The following is an 18,238-nucleotide window of genomic DNA, read 5'->3' on the forward strand; positions in this document are numbered from 1 at the left end:
GAGCGTCTCCTGCTCTTCATCACTGATCCATCATCACTGTAAACCACAGAACAACAGCAGCGATCTGTGTGTGAAGAGTAGGGCCAGACGGAACCTGCGGACGTCCTCTGCTAATTCTGCTGAGTTATTTTTGGGAGTTTCATAACTAAAACCTTAATATGTGAAATAAACAATAATCTCTCCTTAACTTTTATTTAATGTTAACAATGCAAATCCAGTTAGATCCACTTTATCTGGTGAACAAAGCAAGTCTCTCATATAATATCTCTACTGAAAGACAGAGAATATGACTGTACACACTGCACTGTACATAAATCAGATCAACATGATCATATTAGTCAATAATATTACTGTAAATAATATAAAAACAGAATAAAATTAGATTTACACACATTTACTCTAGTAAATAAACAGAATTAATGATGGGCTAAAACTCTGCTGAGTTCTGCGCGTGCAGATTCTGTGTGGGCCTAGTGAAGAGTTATGACCCGAGTGTGTGTGTGAACCCATCCACTCACTCTGTGAATACCAGCGTCTGAGATTCTAAAGCATGCGGAGAGTAATCCACCGTGTCCCTCTGAGTGACGGAGGAGGCAGCGGCGGCTCTGTGGACAGTGTGTGTTTATCTGGAGAGCACGATCAACAATCATCAACATCTCCACTGAGAAACAGCAGTGCTTCATCTGCAGACTATATCATTGATCAAGCTGAGTGTGTGTGTGTGTGTGTGTGCGTGTGTGCGTGTGTGTGTGTGTGTGTGTGTCTGAGTGCCTGATGTTTATGTACAACCCCATATCAGAAGGTTTGGACAGTGTGGGAAACACAAATAAAAGAGAAAGCAGTGATCTCCAGTGATCGCAGATGATATGAACACAGAATATCTGCTGTTGTGTCTGCTCAGCTTCAGTTCATCTGTAAATCTCCATCCTCTCCTGTCATTCAGAGCTGCAGCACACTCCAGGATCAGTTCAGGGCAGTGATCAGGTGACCTGCTGAATAATGATGTGAATCAGGTGATGTCCACAGGTGATGGTGATTATGATCTGGTATCAAAGCAGCATCAGTAAAGGTCTAGTCCTTTAGGAGCAGAGATGGGCCGAGGATCGCCAGTTTGAGCACAGATATGAGAGGAAATGTTTGAGATGTGTAAACACAATGTTCCTCAGAGAAAGAGAGGAAGACATGTGGATATTTCACCTTCAACAGTGCAGAACATCATTAAAGATTGAAGAATCTGGAGGATTTTCAGTGCGTAAAGGACAAGAGCGCAAGCCTAAGCTGAACAACCGTGACCTCCGACCCCTCAGGGGGCGCTGCATCAAGAATCCTCATTCATCTATGAGCCAGATCAGCACATGGGCTCAGGACTACTGCGGTAAACCTTTGACAAGTACCACAATACAGAGTCACATCCACAAATGCCAGTCAAACTGTACTGTGCCAAAAGGAAGCCCTATGTTAACAGTGTCCAGAAGCGCCGTCCACTTCTCTGGGATGGACCATCACACAGAGAGACGTGTACTGTGCTCAGATGAAGCAGTGTTTCAGGTGTTATTGGGAGAAATGGACGCCGTGTGCTCCGGACCAAAGAAGAAAAGGATCATCCAGACTGTTACCAGCAACAAGTCCATAAGCCAGGCTCTGTCGTGGTCTGGGCTTGTGTCAGTACTCTTGGAAAAGGTAACTTCACTACAGTGATGCTCCATTAATGCTGAACAGCACAGAGAGATTCTGGAGCACAGTATGCTGCCTTCTTCTCCAGAGACGTGCATGCAGAGTTCAACAAGACAATGCAGAACCACATTCAGCACACAGTCCTGCTGATAACACACACAGTAATAATGAGGAGGAACACATGACATAATGTTAGTATCGTCTGCACAAGCCAGAGTCCATCTGGAGATCACTGCTGTCTTTTCAGATTTGGGATTGTACATATGTGTGTGTGTGTGTGTGTGTGTGTGTCTGTGTATAGTGTCTGTATAATGGATTTGTGTGTGTGAGTGTGTGTGTGTGTGTGTACTGAATGTGTGTTGGATGTGCTAGTTGCTATGGAAACAGGAAGGGGAAGGAGCTCTCAGGTCTGACACTGGCAGCAGCAGCAGCATGAATATTTCATTGTGTGTGTGTGTGTGTGTGTGTGTGTGTGTGTGTGTGAGAGAGTGTGCTGTAACTGGAGTGTGTGTGAGAGAGAGTTTCTGTGTGTGTGTGTGTGTGTGTGTGTGAGTGTGTGTGTAAGAGTGTGTTGTAACTGGAGTGTGTGTGAGAGAGTGTGGTGTAATTGTAGTGTGTGTGTGTGTGTGTGTGTGTGTGTGTGTGTGTGTGTGTGTGTGTGTGTGTGTGAGCGAGAGTGTGGTGTAATTGGAGTGTGTGTGTCTGTGTTGTAACTGGAGTGTGTGTGCGTGCGCGTGTGTGTTTGCTATAACTGGAGTGTGTGTGTCCAGTGTGATGCTGAGAGTGACAGAAGGCATCTTCAGAGCACGCGAGGATGAATATTTAATGGTGTGTTTCTGCTGTAGTCATGAATGCTTTATTGTGCTGCTGTGGAAAACACACACACACACACACACACACACACACACACACACACACACACACACACACACACACAGCACTGCTGATGCTGAAACAGATGATGATTAAACAGCTCCACATGTCACTAACAGGACATGAAAACCCAAATGATCAGTGTTTGACAGACGGTGCCGTGACTCTGTGCTTCTTCCAGAGTCGGAGGTGATTTACAGAAACCACAACGGACACGTGATCAGATTCAACATCCTGACCAACGAGACGGAGATCGTGCTGAAGAACTCCACGTTTGTGAGTGACACACACACACACACACACACCCCGCCAGGCTCATGCAGATCATTAGCTGATGACTGATCAATGTTCTAGTGAAGGCTGTAGTGCAGTGATGATGATGATGATGATGATGATGATGATGATCTTCCGGCTGTTTTCTGTCTACAGGACACTTTCAAAGCCACCAGATACTCCATCAGCCCCGATATGAAGTATGTGCTGTTCGCCTACAACGTCAAGCAGGTTTGGGCTGTTTCTGTTTCTGGCATTGAACAGGCGCCGGCTGTTCACAGAGAGTTATAGTGTTTAAGAGGATTGTTTAAAAGTGGACATTCTGTCATTCATTTCTCACTGTTATACTGCTGCAAACCTGTAAGACTCTTGTTCATCTGAGCACAAATGAAGACGTCTGTGATGAAAACAGAGAGTTTCTGTCCCTCTATCCACAGCCTATGCACAGAGCCTTAAAATAACCCTAACATAACCATAACACGAACATAACCATAGCATAACCACAACATAACCATAACACTAACATAACCATAGCATAACTATAACATAACCAAAATATAATCAACATAACCAAAGCATAATCATAACCTAACATAACCACAACATAACCATAACACTAACATAACCATAGCATAACCATAACCCAAACACAACTATAACATAACCAAAATATAATCATAACATAACCATAACATAACTAACGCGTAATCGTAACCTAACATAACCATAGCATAACCATAACACAACCAAAACATAATCATAACATAAGCAAAACATAACCATAACATAACCATAACAGAACCAATGCGTAATCATAACCTAACATAACCATAGCATAGCCATAACACAACCCTAACATAACCAAAACATAATCATAACATAACCATTACATAACAATAACATAACCATATCATAACTAAAACATAACCATAACATAACCAAAACATAATCATAACATAACCATAAAATAACAGTTACATAACATAACCATAGCATAACTAAAACATAACCATAACATAACCAAAACATAATCATAACATAACAATAACATAACAATTACATAACATAACCATAGCATAACTAAAACATAACCATAACATAACCAAAACATAATCATAACATAACCATAACATAACAATTACATAACATAACCATAGCATAACTAAAACATAACCATAACATAACCAAAACATAATCATAACATAACCATAACATAACAATTACATAACATAACCATAGCATAACTAAAACATAACCATAACATAACCATAACATAACAATTACATAACATAACCATAGCATAACTAAAACATAACCATAACATAACCAACGCGTAATCATAACCTAACATAACCATAGCATAACCATACCATAACCAAAACATAATCATAACATAACCATAACATAACCAACGCGTAATCATTACCTAACATAACCATAGCATAACCATAACACAACCCAAACATAACCATAACATAACCAAAACATAATAACCATAACATAACCAATACGTAGTAAGCCTAGCATAACCATAACACAACCCTAACATAACCATAGCATAACTAAAACATAACCAAAACATAACCATAACATAATAATAACATAACCAAAACATAATAATAACATAACCATAACATAACCATAGCATAACTAAAACATAACCGTAACATAACCATTACATAACTATAACATAACCATAGCATAACTAAAACATAACCATAACATAACTAAAACAATCATAACATAACCACAACCATAACATAACCATAACACAACCCTAATATAATCATAACAAAACCATAGCATAACCATAACCCTAACATCACAATACGATTACCATCACATACCTCTAACATTCAGTTGAAGTTTACTCGTAGAGCACTTTTCACAATAATTATCGTTCCTAAGCAGCTTGACTAGTTAGTCAGAACGATTAAGGATAACCATATAACCATAACTACTATAGCATAACCCCAATATAACCATAACGTAACCCTAACAGTACTATAGCATAACCCCTATATAACCATAACGTAACCCTAACAGTACTATAGCATAACCCCAATATAACCATAACATAACCCTAACAGTACTATAGCATAACCCCAATATAACCATAACATAACCCTAACAGTACTATAGCATAACCCCAATATAACCATAACGTAACCCTAACAGTACTATAGCATAACCCCAATATAACCATAACGTAACCCTAACAGTACTATAGCATAACCCCTATATAACCATAACCTAACCCTAACTACTATAGCATAACCCCAATATAACCATAACGTAACCCTAACAGTACTATAGCATAACCCCAATATAACCATAACATAACCCTAACAGTACTATAGCATAACCCCTATATAACCATAACCTAACCCTAACTACTATAGCATAACCCTTATATAACCATAACGTAACCTTAACAGTACTATAGCATAACCCCAATATAACCTTAACGTAACCCTAACAGTATTATAGCATAACCCCAATATAACCATAACGTAACCCTAACAGTATTATAGCATAACCACAATATAACCATAACCTAACCCTAACAGTAATATAGCATAACCACAATATAACCATAACATAACCCTAACAGTACTATAGCATAACCCCAATATAACCATAACGTAACCCTAACAGTATTATAGCATAACCACAATATAACCATAACGTAACCCTAACAGTACTATAGCATAACCCCAATATAACCATAACGTAACCCTAACAGTACTATAGCATAACCCCAATATAACCATAACGTAACCCTAACATTACTATAGCATAACCCCAATATAACCATAACATAACCCTAACAGTATTATAGCATAACCCCAATATAACCATAACGTAACCCTAACAGTATTATAGTATAACCCCAATATAACCATAACATAACCCTAACAGTATTATAGCATAACCACAATATAACCATAACATAACCCTAACAGTATTATAGCATAACCCCAATATAACCATAACATAACCCTAACAGTATTATAGCATAACCACAATATAACCATAACGTAACCCTAACAGTATTATAGCATAACCACAATATAACCATAACGTAACCCTAACATTACTATAGCATAACCCAAATATAACCATAACATAACCCTAACAGTACTATAGCATAAGCCCAATATAACCATAACGTAACCCTAACAGTATTATAGCATAACCACAATATAACCATAACATAACCCTAACAGTACTATAGCATAACCACAATATAACCATAACATAACCCTAACAGTACTATAGCATAACCACAATATAACCATAACGTAACCCTAACAGTATTATAGCATAACCACAATATAACCATAACATAACCCTAACAATACTATAGCATAACCACAATATAACCATAACATAACCCTAACAGTACTAGAGACTGAACAGTTCTTCAGCCGGCTGGATGTGCTTTATCCTGATTATAACATGGCCACTGGTCTAAAACTTAAAGCATAGACACCAAACACTGTTCTGCACCAGAATAGACTAATCCTTTAATTAAAGTCAAAACCGACAGAAATGAAAACAGCTGCATCCACTAACCTGTGTATTATTCGGCCACAAGATGGCGCCAAACACTCAAATATGCAGCAGAGACAGAGAAACGTATACGCTGAGATGCAAATGTATTCAGTAAGGATTGTAAGGTCCCGGGCGAGCATGTGTTACTAGTTCGTTTCAGCAGTTGTTATTTGGGAATTACATACCTTGGGATGTGGCGACTGACCAATCAGAATCCAGTATTTCAAAGTGTGTGTAATGAATACCCATAAACACATTTAGAGCACTAAACCTAATGACTGCTGCTCTCGGGGTGTGAGCAGACGCTTATCCAGCAGATCAAAGCATGATTCAGCATAAAGGCAGTCGCTACAGCAGCCCAGGAATCAGTTTTAATCAGCTATGTCTGATGTTTTCACTGCTGTCCTGCAGACTGCTGTGTGGTGCGGCGAGGAGAAACCGAATCCTCTCAGATTTCAGTACAGGTCTTTATTTGGGCTCCAGAGATGAGCAGAAATCACCTGAAATGGGTCTGTCAAACACAAGGCAGATCCTGATTCAGCTATATATGAGCTAATTTCGAGAGGATCACGTGCTTATGATTGATCACAGCTGGTCCCGCATTAGCCAATATATGATTCACCAATCAGACAATCCCTGAGTCTCCATAAATAACCTATGTTCCATACTATAGCCATCAGTTTTGAAGAATCCCCCCTCCACCCCTACTCCTCCTCCTTTTCTAGATGGGTGGCACGGTGGCCCAGAGGTTAGCACAGTTGCCTCGCAGCAAGAACGTCACGTTCTAGTCCTTACCAAGCCAGTGAACATTTCTCTGTGCAGTTTACATGTCCTCCCAGTGCTTGCGTGGGGTTTCTGTTGGGTCCCCCGGTTTTCTCCCACCATCCAAAAACATGCAACTTAAGTTAATTGACTAATCCAAATCAGCACTTAGACGTGCTCCTAGTAAGTAGATATCTCTTAAGAGCTATCCATAATTGCTCATTAGCTACAAACAGCAGGGGAGGTCATCCAAACTCTCCTCTCACCCTGCAAACGAGAGAGAGCCCTGGACTCGAGGATCTCATGAGCTCAGGGCTCTCTCCCGGGACATACAAGCTTTATAATCAATCATCAGCTGAGGGTGAACTCTGGAAATATGATTCATTATTAATAATTTGAGTGCTGTTTCACTGTTGAAGATGATATGTACTGTTCTCTGTGGTGAATGGAATTAAAGCCTGAATCTGGGGGAGATTATTACTGAATATCAGTGTTTGTTTTCTGACCGCAGATTTACCGGCACTCCTTCACAGCCTCTTACATCATTTACAGCGTTCAGACCAGGTGAAGGAGAGCTGTACACACACACACACACACACACACACACACACACACACACACATGCACACAAAAACACACAATGTCTCACACAAACACACCCCTACACAAACAAACACACACTCACACAAAATCTCTCTCATAAAACACACACACACACACACACACACACACACACACAGATATACACACCCCCACGAACACAAAAACACACAATGTCTCACACACACACAAACACACCCCCACACAAAAAAACACACACTCACACAAAATCTCTCTCATAATACACACACACACACACACACACACACACACACACACACACACACACACACACACACACCTTATTATGAGCTTTAGAGTTCAGTGTTCATGTGCAGCCAAAAAAAACAATTATCATAGTGTGTGTGTGTCTCTGCTGTCTCATGTGTGTGTGTGTGTGTGTGTGTGTTCGTGTGTGTAGGGAGGTTCTGCAGCTGGATCCTCCAGAGGTGTTGAACTCTAAACTGCAGCATGCGGCGTGGGGCGTTCAGGGTCAGCAGCTGGTGAGTCTCGGGCCGCCCCAGTTCTGTTTTACCCCTGACACAGTGTGCAGTAGTGTGGACCCAAATACCCTCCTCAGCAATGGGGAACTAACCCTAACCCTAACCCATATAGAGGTGGAGCGTAATGTGTTGCGTGAGCATTGATGCTAATCTTCTGAATTAACGAGCTGAAATGCTCCGCTGAGAGCGCTGCTGTGGTGTGTGTGTTTGTGGGAGCGCTCTGTGCGCCTGCAGGGTGTGGAAAAGGCACTCGACGTCATGCGCTCCAGCACTTAGACCACTGAACACTGCTCTGATGTCTCTGAGGATCTTGACTGGAGCTCATTAATGTTGTTCTGAATAATAAATCAGACGCTGGTCTGTACTGAAGACCAGATTAATGCTCCTTTATTTCCATGAGTGGATCTCCATGCTCAGTGTTGCAGCTGTAGCTCAGAGAAACCCTCACAACCCTTCATCAGTAGTGTAGCTCTGAAAAATCTCTGCCTGATCCTCAAGCCCTACAAGACGGAGAGAATCAGGAGAACACACTGACCCAGAGCAAGGGGCAGAACCGGGATTGGGCCTAAATCAAAGCTCAGTATTTAATCAAACAACACTGGAGATGTGCTGTTTAAATGTCATCCGTGTGTGTGTGTGTGTGTGTGTGTGTGTGTGTGTGTGTGTGTGTGTGTGTGTGTGTGTGTGTGTGTGTGCGCAGGTGTATATATTTGAAAATAATATTTACTATCAGTCGGACGTCAGGAGTAACTCGCTCAGACTGACATCATCAGGGAAGGAGGGCGTGGTCTATAACGGCATCGCTGATTGGCTGTATGAAGGTGGGTCTGTATGACATCATGATGACTCCCTGTGTTAGTGTGCAACAAGTGGACTCATTAGTGTTTGACTGAAACAGCACTGAACTCTGAATATGTCATAGGGGACAGTGAGTTATCCTGTGTGTGTGTGTGTGTGTGTGTGTGTGTGAACAGAGGAGGTGCTGCACACACACGTGGCCCACTGGTGGTCTCCTGATGGCGAGCGCTTGGCCTTTCTGGTCCTGAATGACAGTCTGGTGCCCAACATGGCACTGCCCACCTTCACCGGCTCAGCTTACCCCAAAGGCAAACAGTACCCGTACCCGAAGGTATGAGCCTGTGGACACAAGTGTGCTGCAGGAGTGTCAGAGAGTTTATGTGTGTGTGTGTTTATCTGCTGTTCATGTTTCTGTGTGTGTGTTTTCAGGCCGGTCAGCCCAACCCCATGGTCAAACTGTTCGTGGTCAATCTGTACGGCCCAACACACACACTGGAGCTCACACCGCCAGACGAGCTCAAGCTCAGGTAGTGTGTGTGTGTGTGTGTGTGTGTGTGTGTGTGAGATGGAGACTGAAGTGACTGACTAATGCTCTGTGTGCGTGTGTGTGTGTGTGTGTGTGTGTGCGTGTGTGTGTGTGTGTGTGCGTGTGTGTGTGTGTGAGATGGAGACTGAAGTGACTGACTAATGCTCTGTGTGCGTGTGTGTGTGTGTGCGTGTGTTTAGGGAGCATTATGTGGTGATGGTGAAGTGGATCAGTAAGACCAAGACAGCGGTGCGCTGGTTAAACCGACCACAGAACGTCTCCGTGCTTACTGTGTGTGACTCCAGCACTGGAGCCTGCATCAAGGTGCGCACACACACACACACACACACACACTTGTGTACAGGACTGATGTGATAATCATATATATATATATTTTTGCAGAGGCACGAGGAAACCTCAGACCTGTGGCTGTCCAGACAGGTGAGTGTGTGTTGAGTGTTGCAGACAGGTGAGTGTGTGTTGAGTGTTGCAGACAGGTGAGTGTGTGTTGAGTGTTGCAGACAGGTGAGTGTGTGTTGAGTGTTGCAGACAGGTGAGTGTGTGTTGAGTGTTGCAGACAGGTGAGTGTGTGTTGAGTGTTGCAGACAGGTGAGTGTGTGTTGAGTGTTGCAGACAGGTGAGTGTGTGTTGAGTGTTGCAGACAGGTGAGTGTGTGTTGAGTGTTGCAGACAGGTGAGTGTGTGTTGAGTGTTGCAGACAGGTGAGTGTGTGTTGAGTGTTGCAGACAGGTGAGTGTGTGTTGAGTGTTGCAGACAAGTGAGTGTGTGTTGAGTGTCGCAGACAGGTGAGCGTGTGTTGAGTGTTGCAGACAGGTGAGTGTGTGCTGCAGTGTGTGTGTTCATCAGGTGTTCAGACAGTATTGGTGTGTGTTCTGCAGAATCAGGAGCCGTTCTTCTCCAGAGACGCCGCACGCTTCTTCCTGACCGTCCCCGTGAAGCAGGGCGGACGCGGAGACTTCCAGCACATCGCCATGTTCACCGCTCAGGTATGTCTGCGCAGGTGTTTGTGTGTGTGTGTGTGTCCAGCGGATTCTGATGATGTGTATGTGTCAGTGTGGTGTGTGTCCGGCGGGCGCTGATGATGATTGTGTGTGTGTTCAGATGCGGGCAGACCAGAATGAGGTGCGGCACCTGACGTCCGGGAACTGGGAGGTGACGCAGATTCTGGCGTATGATGAGAACACACAGAGCCTGTGAGTAAACACACAGCAGATGCAGCAGAACTGACACACGGCTGCTTCTGCTGTGAATGATCAAGCACACCATGAACATGACCAACTGCAGCACATCTGATCAGGATGTTTTAATCACATGATAAACGGTTCTGTGTTGTGATGCAGATACTTCCTGAGCACTGAGGGCTCCCCGACCCGCCGGCAGCTCCACAGGTGAGACTCCTGCTCATCTCCATCTCTCCTTATACTTTTACATGCTGTTTATTTATCATCAGCACTGCAGGACGATCATGTGATGATGTGAGTGTAGAGCAGGGGTCCGTCCTCTGACCGCTGTCTCTGTGAGTGTACAGCAGGGCTCCGTCCTCTGACCGCTGTCTCTGTAAGTGTACAGCAGGGCTCCGTCCTCTGACCGCTGTCTCTGTGAGTGTACAGCAGGGCTCCGTCCTCTGACCGCTGTCTCTGTGAGTGTACAGCAGGGCTCCGTCCTCTGACTGTTGCCTCTGTGAGTGTACAGCAGGGGTCCGTCCTCTGACCGCTGTCTCTGTAAGTGTACAGCAGGGCTCCGTCCTCTGACCGCTGTCTCTGTGAGTGTAGAGCAGGGGTCCGTCCTCTGACCGCTGTCTCTGTGAGTGTACAGCAGGGCTCCGTCCTCTGACCGTTGCCTCTGTGAGTGTACAGCAGGGGTCCGTCCTCTGACCGCTGTCTCTGTGAGTGTACAGCAGGGCTCCGTCCTCTGACCGTTGCCTCTGTGAGTGTACAGCAGGGCTCCGTCCTCTGACCGCTGTCTCTGTGAGTGTAGAGCAGGGCTCCGTCCTCTGACTGTTGGCTCTGTGAGTGTACAGCAGGGGTCCGTCCTCTGACCGTTGCCTCTGTGAGTGTACAGCAGGGGTCCGTCCTCTGACTGTTGTCTCTGTGAGTGTACAGCAGGGCTCCGTCCTCTGACCGTTGCCTCTGTGAGTGTACAGCAGGGGTCCGTCCTCTGACCGCTGTCTCTGTGAGTGTACAGCAGGGCTCCGTCCTCTGACCGTTGCCTCTGTGAGTGTACAGCAGGGGTCCGTCCTCTGACCGCTGTCTCTGTGAGTGTACAGCAGGGCTCCGTCCTCTGACCGTTGCCTCTGTGAGTGTACAGCAGGGCTCCGTCCTCTGACCGTTGCCTCTGTGAGTGTACAGCAGGGGTCCGTCCTCTGACTGTTGTCTCTGTGAGTGTACAGCAGGGCTCCGTCCTCTGACCGTTGCCTCTGTGAGTGTACAGCAGGGGTCCGTCCTCTGACCGCTGTCTCTGTGAGTGTACAGCAGGGGTCCATCCTCTGACCGCTGTCTCTGTGAGTGTACAGCAGGGGTCCGTCCTCTGACCGTTGCCTCTGTGAGTGTACAGCAGGGCTCCGTCCTCTGACTGTTGGCTCTGTGAATGTACAGCAGGGGTCCGTCCTCTGACTGTTGGCTCTGTGAGTGTACAGCAGGGGTCCGTCCTCTGACTGTTGTCTCTGTGAGTGTACAGCAGGGCTCCGTCCTCTGACCGTTGCCTCTGTGAGTGTACAGCAGGGGTCCATCCTCTGACCGCTGTCTCTGTGAGTGTACAGCAGGGGTCCATCCTCTGACCGCTGTCTCTGTGAGTGTACAGCAGGGGTCCGTCCTCTGACCGCTGTCTCTGTGAGTGTACAGCAGGGGTCCATCCTCTGACCGCTGTCTCTGTGAGTGTACAACAGGGGTCCGTCCTCTTACCGCTGTCTCTGTGAGTGTACAACAGGGGTCCGTCCTCTGACCGTTGTCTCTGTGAGTGTACAACAGGGGTCCATCCTCTGACCGCTGTCTCTGTGAGTGTACAACAGGGCTCCGTCCTCTGACCGCTGTCTCTGTGAGTGTACAGCAGGGGTCCGTCCTCTGACCGTTGTCTCTGTGAGTGTACAGCAGGGCTCCGTCCTCTGACCGCTGTCTCTGTAAGTGTACAGCAGGGCTCCGTCCTCTGACCGCTGTCTCTGTGAGTGTAGAGCAGGGCTCCGTCCTCTGACCGTTGTCTCTGTGAGTGTACAGCAGGGGTCCGTCCTCTGACCGCTGTCTCTGTGAGTGTACAGCAGGGCTCCGTCCTCTGACTGTTGGCTCTGTGAGTGTACAGCAGGGGTCCGTCCTCTGAGCGCTGTCTCTGTGAGTGTACAGCAGGGGTCCATCCCCTGACCGCTGTCTCTGTGAGTGTACAGCAGGGCTCCGTCCTCTGACCGTTGTCTCTGTGAGTGTACAGCAGGGCTCCGTCCTCTGACCGCTGTCTCTGTGAGTGTACAGCAGGGCTCTGTCCTCTGACCGTTGTCTCTGTGAGTGTACAGCAGGGGTCTGTCCTCTGACCGCTGTCTCTGTGAGTGTACAGCAGGGCTCCGTCCTCTGACCGCTGTCTCTGTGAGTGTACAGCAGGGCTCCGTCCTCTGACCGCTGTCTCTGTGAGTGTACAGCAGGGCTCCGTCCTCTGACCGCTGTCTCTGTGAGTGTACAGCAGGGCTCCGTCCTCTGACCGCTGTCTCTGTCAGTGTACAGCAGGGCTCCGTCCTCTGACCGCTGTCTCTGTGAGTGTACAGCAGGGCTCTGTCCTCTGACCGTTGTCTCTGTGAGTGTACAGCAGGGGTCTGTCCTCTGACCGCTGTCTCTGTGAGTGTACAGCAGGGCTCCGTCCTCTGACCGCTGTCTCTGTCAGTGTACAGCAGGGCTCCGTCCTCTGACCACTGTCTCTGTGAGTGTACAGCAGGGCTCCGTCCTCTGATCGCTGTCTCTGTCAGTGTACAGCAGGGCTCCGTCCTCTGACCGCTGTCTCTGTGAGTGTACAGCAGGGCTCCGTCCTCTGACCGTTGTCTCTGTGAGTGTACAGCAGGGCTCCGTCCTCTGACCGCTGTCTCTGTGAGTGTACAGCAGGGCTCCGTCCTCTGACCGCTTGTCTCTGTGAGTGTACAGCAGGGCTCTGTCCTCTGACCGTTGTCTCTGTGAGTGTACAGCAGGGGCTCCTGTCCTCTGACCGTTGTCTCTGTGAGTGTACAGCAGGGCTCTGTCCTCTGACCGTTGTCTCTGTGAGTGTACAGCAGGGCTCCGTCCTCTGACCGCTGTCTCTGTGAGTGTACAGCAGGGCTCCGTCCTCTGACCGCTGTCTCTGTAAGTGTACAGCAGGGCTCCGTCCTCTGACCGCTGTCTCTGTAAGTGTACAGCAGGGCTCTGTCCTCTGACCGCTGTCTCTGTGAGTGTAGAGCAGGGCTCCGTCCTCTGACCGCTGTCTCTGAGTGTACAGCAGGGCTCCGTCCTCTGACCGCTGTCTCTGAGTGTACAGCAGGGCTCCGTCCTCTGACCGTTGGCTCTGTGAGTGGACAGCAGGGCTCCATCCTCTGACCGTTGTCTCTGTGAGTGTACAGCAGGGCTCCGTCCTCTGACCGCTGTCTCTGTCAGTGTACAGCAGGGCTCCGTCCTCTGACCGCTGTCTCTGTGAGTGTACAGCAGGGCTCCGTCCTCTGACCGCTGTCTCTGTCAGTGTACAGCAGGGCTCCGTCCTCTGACCGCTGTCTCTTGTCAGTGTACAGCAGGGCTCCGTCCTCTGACCGCTGTCTCTGTGAGTGTACAGCAGGGCTCCGTCCTCTGACCGTTGTCTCTGTGAGTGTACAGCAGGGCTCCGTCCTCTGACCATTGTCTCTCTCTTCAGTGTGTCTGCAGTGGGTTTGTTTCCTCGCCGATGTCTGACCTGTGAGCTCAATAAAGCTCACTGCACATTCTTCAGCGCCACTTTCAGCCCTACCAACCAGCATGTGCTGCTGCACTGCAAAGGTATGAGGATGCCTATTATTATTATTGTTGGCTCTACAGTATAAGTGTGCTAGCTGAGCTAGTTTGTGCTGTGGTTTTTTGCAGGTCCCGGTGCACCCACAGTGATCATACACACCCTTAACACTGCCAGTGAGTATATTCTTTTGCCCATGCCTTGACCTGTGAGCATGTGTGTGTGTGTGTGTTCTGCTGCCTCATTGTGCTCGTCTTCCTCAGATTATTATATCCTGGAGAACAACTCTGTGCTGAAAGCGGCGCTCCGACACAAGCGCATCCAGCTGCTGGAGTTCAGGAGCATCCAGACCGACCACTTTGGTATGAAGCACTCAGACGATGACACACACACACACACACACACACACACACACACACACACACACACACACACACACACACAGTTTCATGCTCATCCTTCTTCATGTGTTCCTGCAGAGCTGCCGCTAAAGATTGCCTATCCTCCTGACTTCTCTGAGTCCCGCAGCTACGCCCTCCTGCTGATGATGTAAGTGAGTGAGTGTGTGTGTGTGTGTGTGCAGATCTTTTGAGGATTATTCACTTTAAGTCAGAAATACAGCAGGTTAAAGTGTGTTTTAGCGCAGCCGTGTTCAGTTCTGTCTGTACAGTCATCCCTGGACAGGGTCAGGGTGGAGGAACGCGTCTCCTCTAAAGATCAGAGGAAAATCGAAGTGTGTTTCCTGTGAGTGATGTTGTATTCCTCCATCAGTGATGCTGCCCCCGGTGGCCAGCAGGTGGATGAGCGGTTCTCTCTGGACTGGGACTCGGTGCTGGTCAGCTCAGATGGTGTGATCGTGGCTCGCCTGGACGGCAGAGGAAGTGGTTTCCAGGGCCAGAAGGTTTTACAGGAAGTGCACAAGCGTCTGGGAGCGGTGGAGCTGCAGGACCAGCTGGCGGCGCTGGAGTAAGAACACTCCTCACGCTGTTACTGACCCAACACTGACACTTCTGCTCTGTTCACAAATGTGAACACACACACACACACACACTCACAGCTGTGAAACACACTCACACACTCGCGCATCTGTTCCAGGTTCCTGCTGAAGTTTCCGTACATCGACCGCAGCAGAGTGGGTGTGTTTGGTCGGGTAAGATGCAGTTTACACACACACACACACACACACACACACACACACACACACACACACACTGCTGTACTGCAGAAACACACACTGGTCTACACACACTAGTCTGTCTGCAGGGTTACGGGGGATACATCGCACTTCTGCTGATTAAATCCACTGAGAAACTGTTCAGATGTGCTGCCGCCATGTCTCCTGTGAGCGACTGGAGCCTGTACGGTGAGTTACTGAAAGGAGTGTGTGTGCGTGCGTGCGTGCGTGTGTGCATGCGTGCGTGCGTGCGTGCGTGCGTGCGTGTGTGTGTGTGTGTGTGTGTGTGTTTGTTTGACTGCTGTTCTGTGAGTTAACCCAATGTTCTCTCGCAGCTTCTGCCTTTTCTGAGCGCTATCTGGGTTTCCCACTTCAGGACGACAGCAGGTACCAGGTGAGTGAGTGCTAATGAGTGAGTGAATGAGTGAGTGCTGATGAGTAAGTGAATGAGTGAGTGCTGATGAGTAAGTGAATGAGTGCTGATGAGTGAGTAAGTGAATGAGTGCATGAGTGCTGATGAGTGAGTGAGTGAATGAGTGCATGAGTGCTCATGAGTGAGTGAATGAGTGAGTGAATGAGTGAGTGCTGATGAGTGAGTGAATGAGTGAGTGCTGATGAGTAAGTGAATGAGTGCTGATGAGTGAATGAGTGAGTGCTGATGAGTGAGTGAATGAGTGAGTGCTGATGAGTAAGTGAATGAGTGAGTGAATGAGTGAGTGCTGATGAGTGAGTGAATGAGTGCTGATGAGTGAATGAGTGCATGAGTGCTGATGAGTGAGTGCTCATGAGTGAGTGAATGAGTGAGTGAATGAGTGAGTGCTGATGAGTGAGTGAATGAGTGAGTGCTGATGAGTGAGTGAATGAGTGAGTGCTGATGAGTGAGTGAATGAGTGCTGATGAGTGAGTAAATGAGTGAGTAAATGAGTGAGTGCTGATGAGTGAGTGAATGAGTGAGTGCTGATGAGTGAGTGAATGAGTGAGTGCTGATGAGTGAGTGAATGAGTGCTGATGAGTGAGTAAATGAGTGAGTAAATGAGTGAGTGCTGATGAGTGAGTGAATAAGTGAGTGCTGATGAGTGAGTGAATGAGTGCTAATGAGTGCAAGAGTGCTGATGAGTGAGTGCTGATGAGTGAGTGAATGAGTGCTGATGAGTGAGTGAATGAGTGAGTGCTGATGAGTGAGTGAATGAGTGCTGATGAGTGAGTGAATGAGTGAGTGCTGATGAGTGAGTGCTGATGAATGAGTGTTGATGAGTGAGTGAATGAGTGAGTGCTGATGAGTGAGTGCTGATGAGTGAGTGAATGAGTGAGTGAATGAGTGAGTGAATGAGTGCTGATAAGTGAGTGCTGATGAGTAAGTGAATGAGTGAGTGCTGATAAGTGAGTGCTGATAAGTGAGTGCTGATGAGTGAGTGAATGAGTGCTGATGAGTGAGTGAATGAGTGAGTGCTGATAAGTGAGTGCTGATGAGTAAGTGAATGAGTGAGTGCTGATAAGTGAGTGCTGATAAGTGAGTGCTGATGAGTGAGTGAATGAGTGCTGGTGAGTGAGTGAATGAGTGAGTGCTGATAAGTGAGTGCTGATAAGTGAGTGCTGATGAGTGAGTGAATGAGTGCTGATGAGTGAGTGAATGAGTGAGTGCTGATAAGTGAGTGCTGATGAGTAAGTGAATGAGTGAGTGCTGATAAGTGAGTGCTGATGAGTGAGTGAATGAGTGCTGGTGAGTGAGTGAATGAGTGAGTGCTGATAAGTGAGTGCTGATAAGTGAGTGAGTGAATGAGTGCTGATGAATGAGAGCTGATGAGTGAGTGAGTGCTAATGAGTGAGTGAATGAGTGAGTGAGAGAGTGAGTGAGACTACTGAGTGTGTCTGACAGTTGTGTGTTCTCTAGTTCTCCAGTCTCCTGCAGAATCCACAGGGCTTCAGAGACCAGACGCTCATGCTGCTGCACGCCACTGCAGACGGTCAGTGTGTGTGTGTGTGTGTGTGTGTGTGTGTGTGTGTGCGCGCGTACATGCGTGTGTGTGTGTGCGTGTGTGAGGTTGTTCAGTGGTCAGATTGAAAGTAACTCATCATGAATTCAGTCTCTCTCAGCCCATCTTCTGTCTGTTCTCCTCCATCTGTGTGTGATGGTGTAACTCTGTCTGTTCTCCTCCATCTGTGTGTGATGGTGTAACTCTGTCTGTTCTCCTCCATCTGTGTGTGATGGGTGTAACTCTGTCTTGTTCTCCTCCATCTGGGTGTGATGGTGTAACTCTGTCTGTTCTCTCCTCCGTCTGTGTGTGATGGTGTAACTCTGTCTGTTCTCCTCCATCTGTGTGTGATGGTGTAACTCTGTCTGTTCTCCCCTCCATCTTGTGTGATGGTGTAACTCTGTCTGTTCTCCCCATCTGTGTGTGAGTGGTGTAACTCTGTCTGTTCTCCTCCATCTGTGTGATGGTGTAACTCTGTCTGTTCTCCTCGCCGTCGGTGTGTGATGGTGTAACTCTGTCTGTTCGCCTCTCCGTCTGTGTGTGATGGTGTAACTCTGTCTGTTCTCCTCCTCCATCTGTGTGTG

General features: G+C 47.1%; 1 protein-coding gene across 1 annotated transcript in view; it reads left to right on the forward strand.

Annotated features, from left to right (window-relative positions):
* Positions 1–18,238, forward strand: part of LOC130235506 (inactive dipeptidyl peptidase 10-like) — a 66,592-nt gene that overhangs the window by 37,430 nt on the left and 10,924 nt on the right. The window contains exons 4-24 of the mRNA XM_056466094.1: positions 2,729–2,823; positions 2,977–3,051; positions 7,652–7,704; positions 8,162–8,243; positions 8,944–9,064; positions 9,218–9,372; positions 9,471–9,568; positions 9,768–9,891; positions 9,970–10,008; positions 10,466–10,573; positions 10,689–10,780; positions 10,928–10,975; positions 14,433–14,554; positions 14,639–14,683; positions 14,771–14,869; positions 14,987–15,056; positions 15,279–15,473; positions 15,603–15,657; positions 15,771–15,870; positions 16,017–16,075; positions 17,573–17,645. Coding sequence (XP_056322069.1) covers positions 2,729–2,823; positions 2,977–3,051; positions 7,652–7,704; positions 8,162–8,243; positions 8,944–9,064; positions 9,218–9,372; positions 9,471–9,568; positions 9,768–9,891; positions 9,970–10,008; positions 10,466–10,573; positions 10,689–10,780; positions 10,928–10,975; positions 14,433–14,554; positions 14,639–14,683; positions 14,771–14,869; positions 14,987–15,056; positions 15,279–15,473; positions 15,603–15,657; positions 15,771–15,870; positions 16,017–16,075; positions 17,573–17,645 — 1,908 coding nt within the window. The remainder of the gene's footprint in view (positions 1–2,728; positions 2,824–2,976; positions 3,052–7,651; positions 7,705–8,161; positions 8,244–8,943; positions 9,065–9,217; positions 9,373–9,470; positions 9,569–9,767; positions 9,892–9,969; positions 10,009–10,465; positions 10,574–10,688; positions 10,781–10,927; positions 10,976–14,432; positions 14,555–14,638; positions 14,684–14,770; positions 14,870–14,986; positions 15,057–15,278; positions 15,474–15,602; positions 15,658–15,770; positions 15,871–16,016; positions 16,076–17,572; positions 17,646–18,238) is intronic.

This window comes from Danio aesculapii, chromosome 9 (genome assembly GCF_903798145.1).
Source record: "Danio aesculapii chromosome 9, fDanAes4.1, whole genome shotgun sequence".
Lineage (NCBI taxonomy): Eukaryota > Metazoa > Chordata > Actinopteri > Cypriniformes > Danionidae > Danio > Danio aesculapii.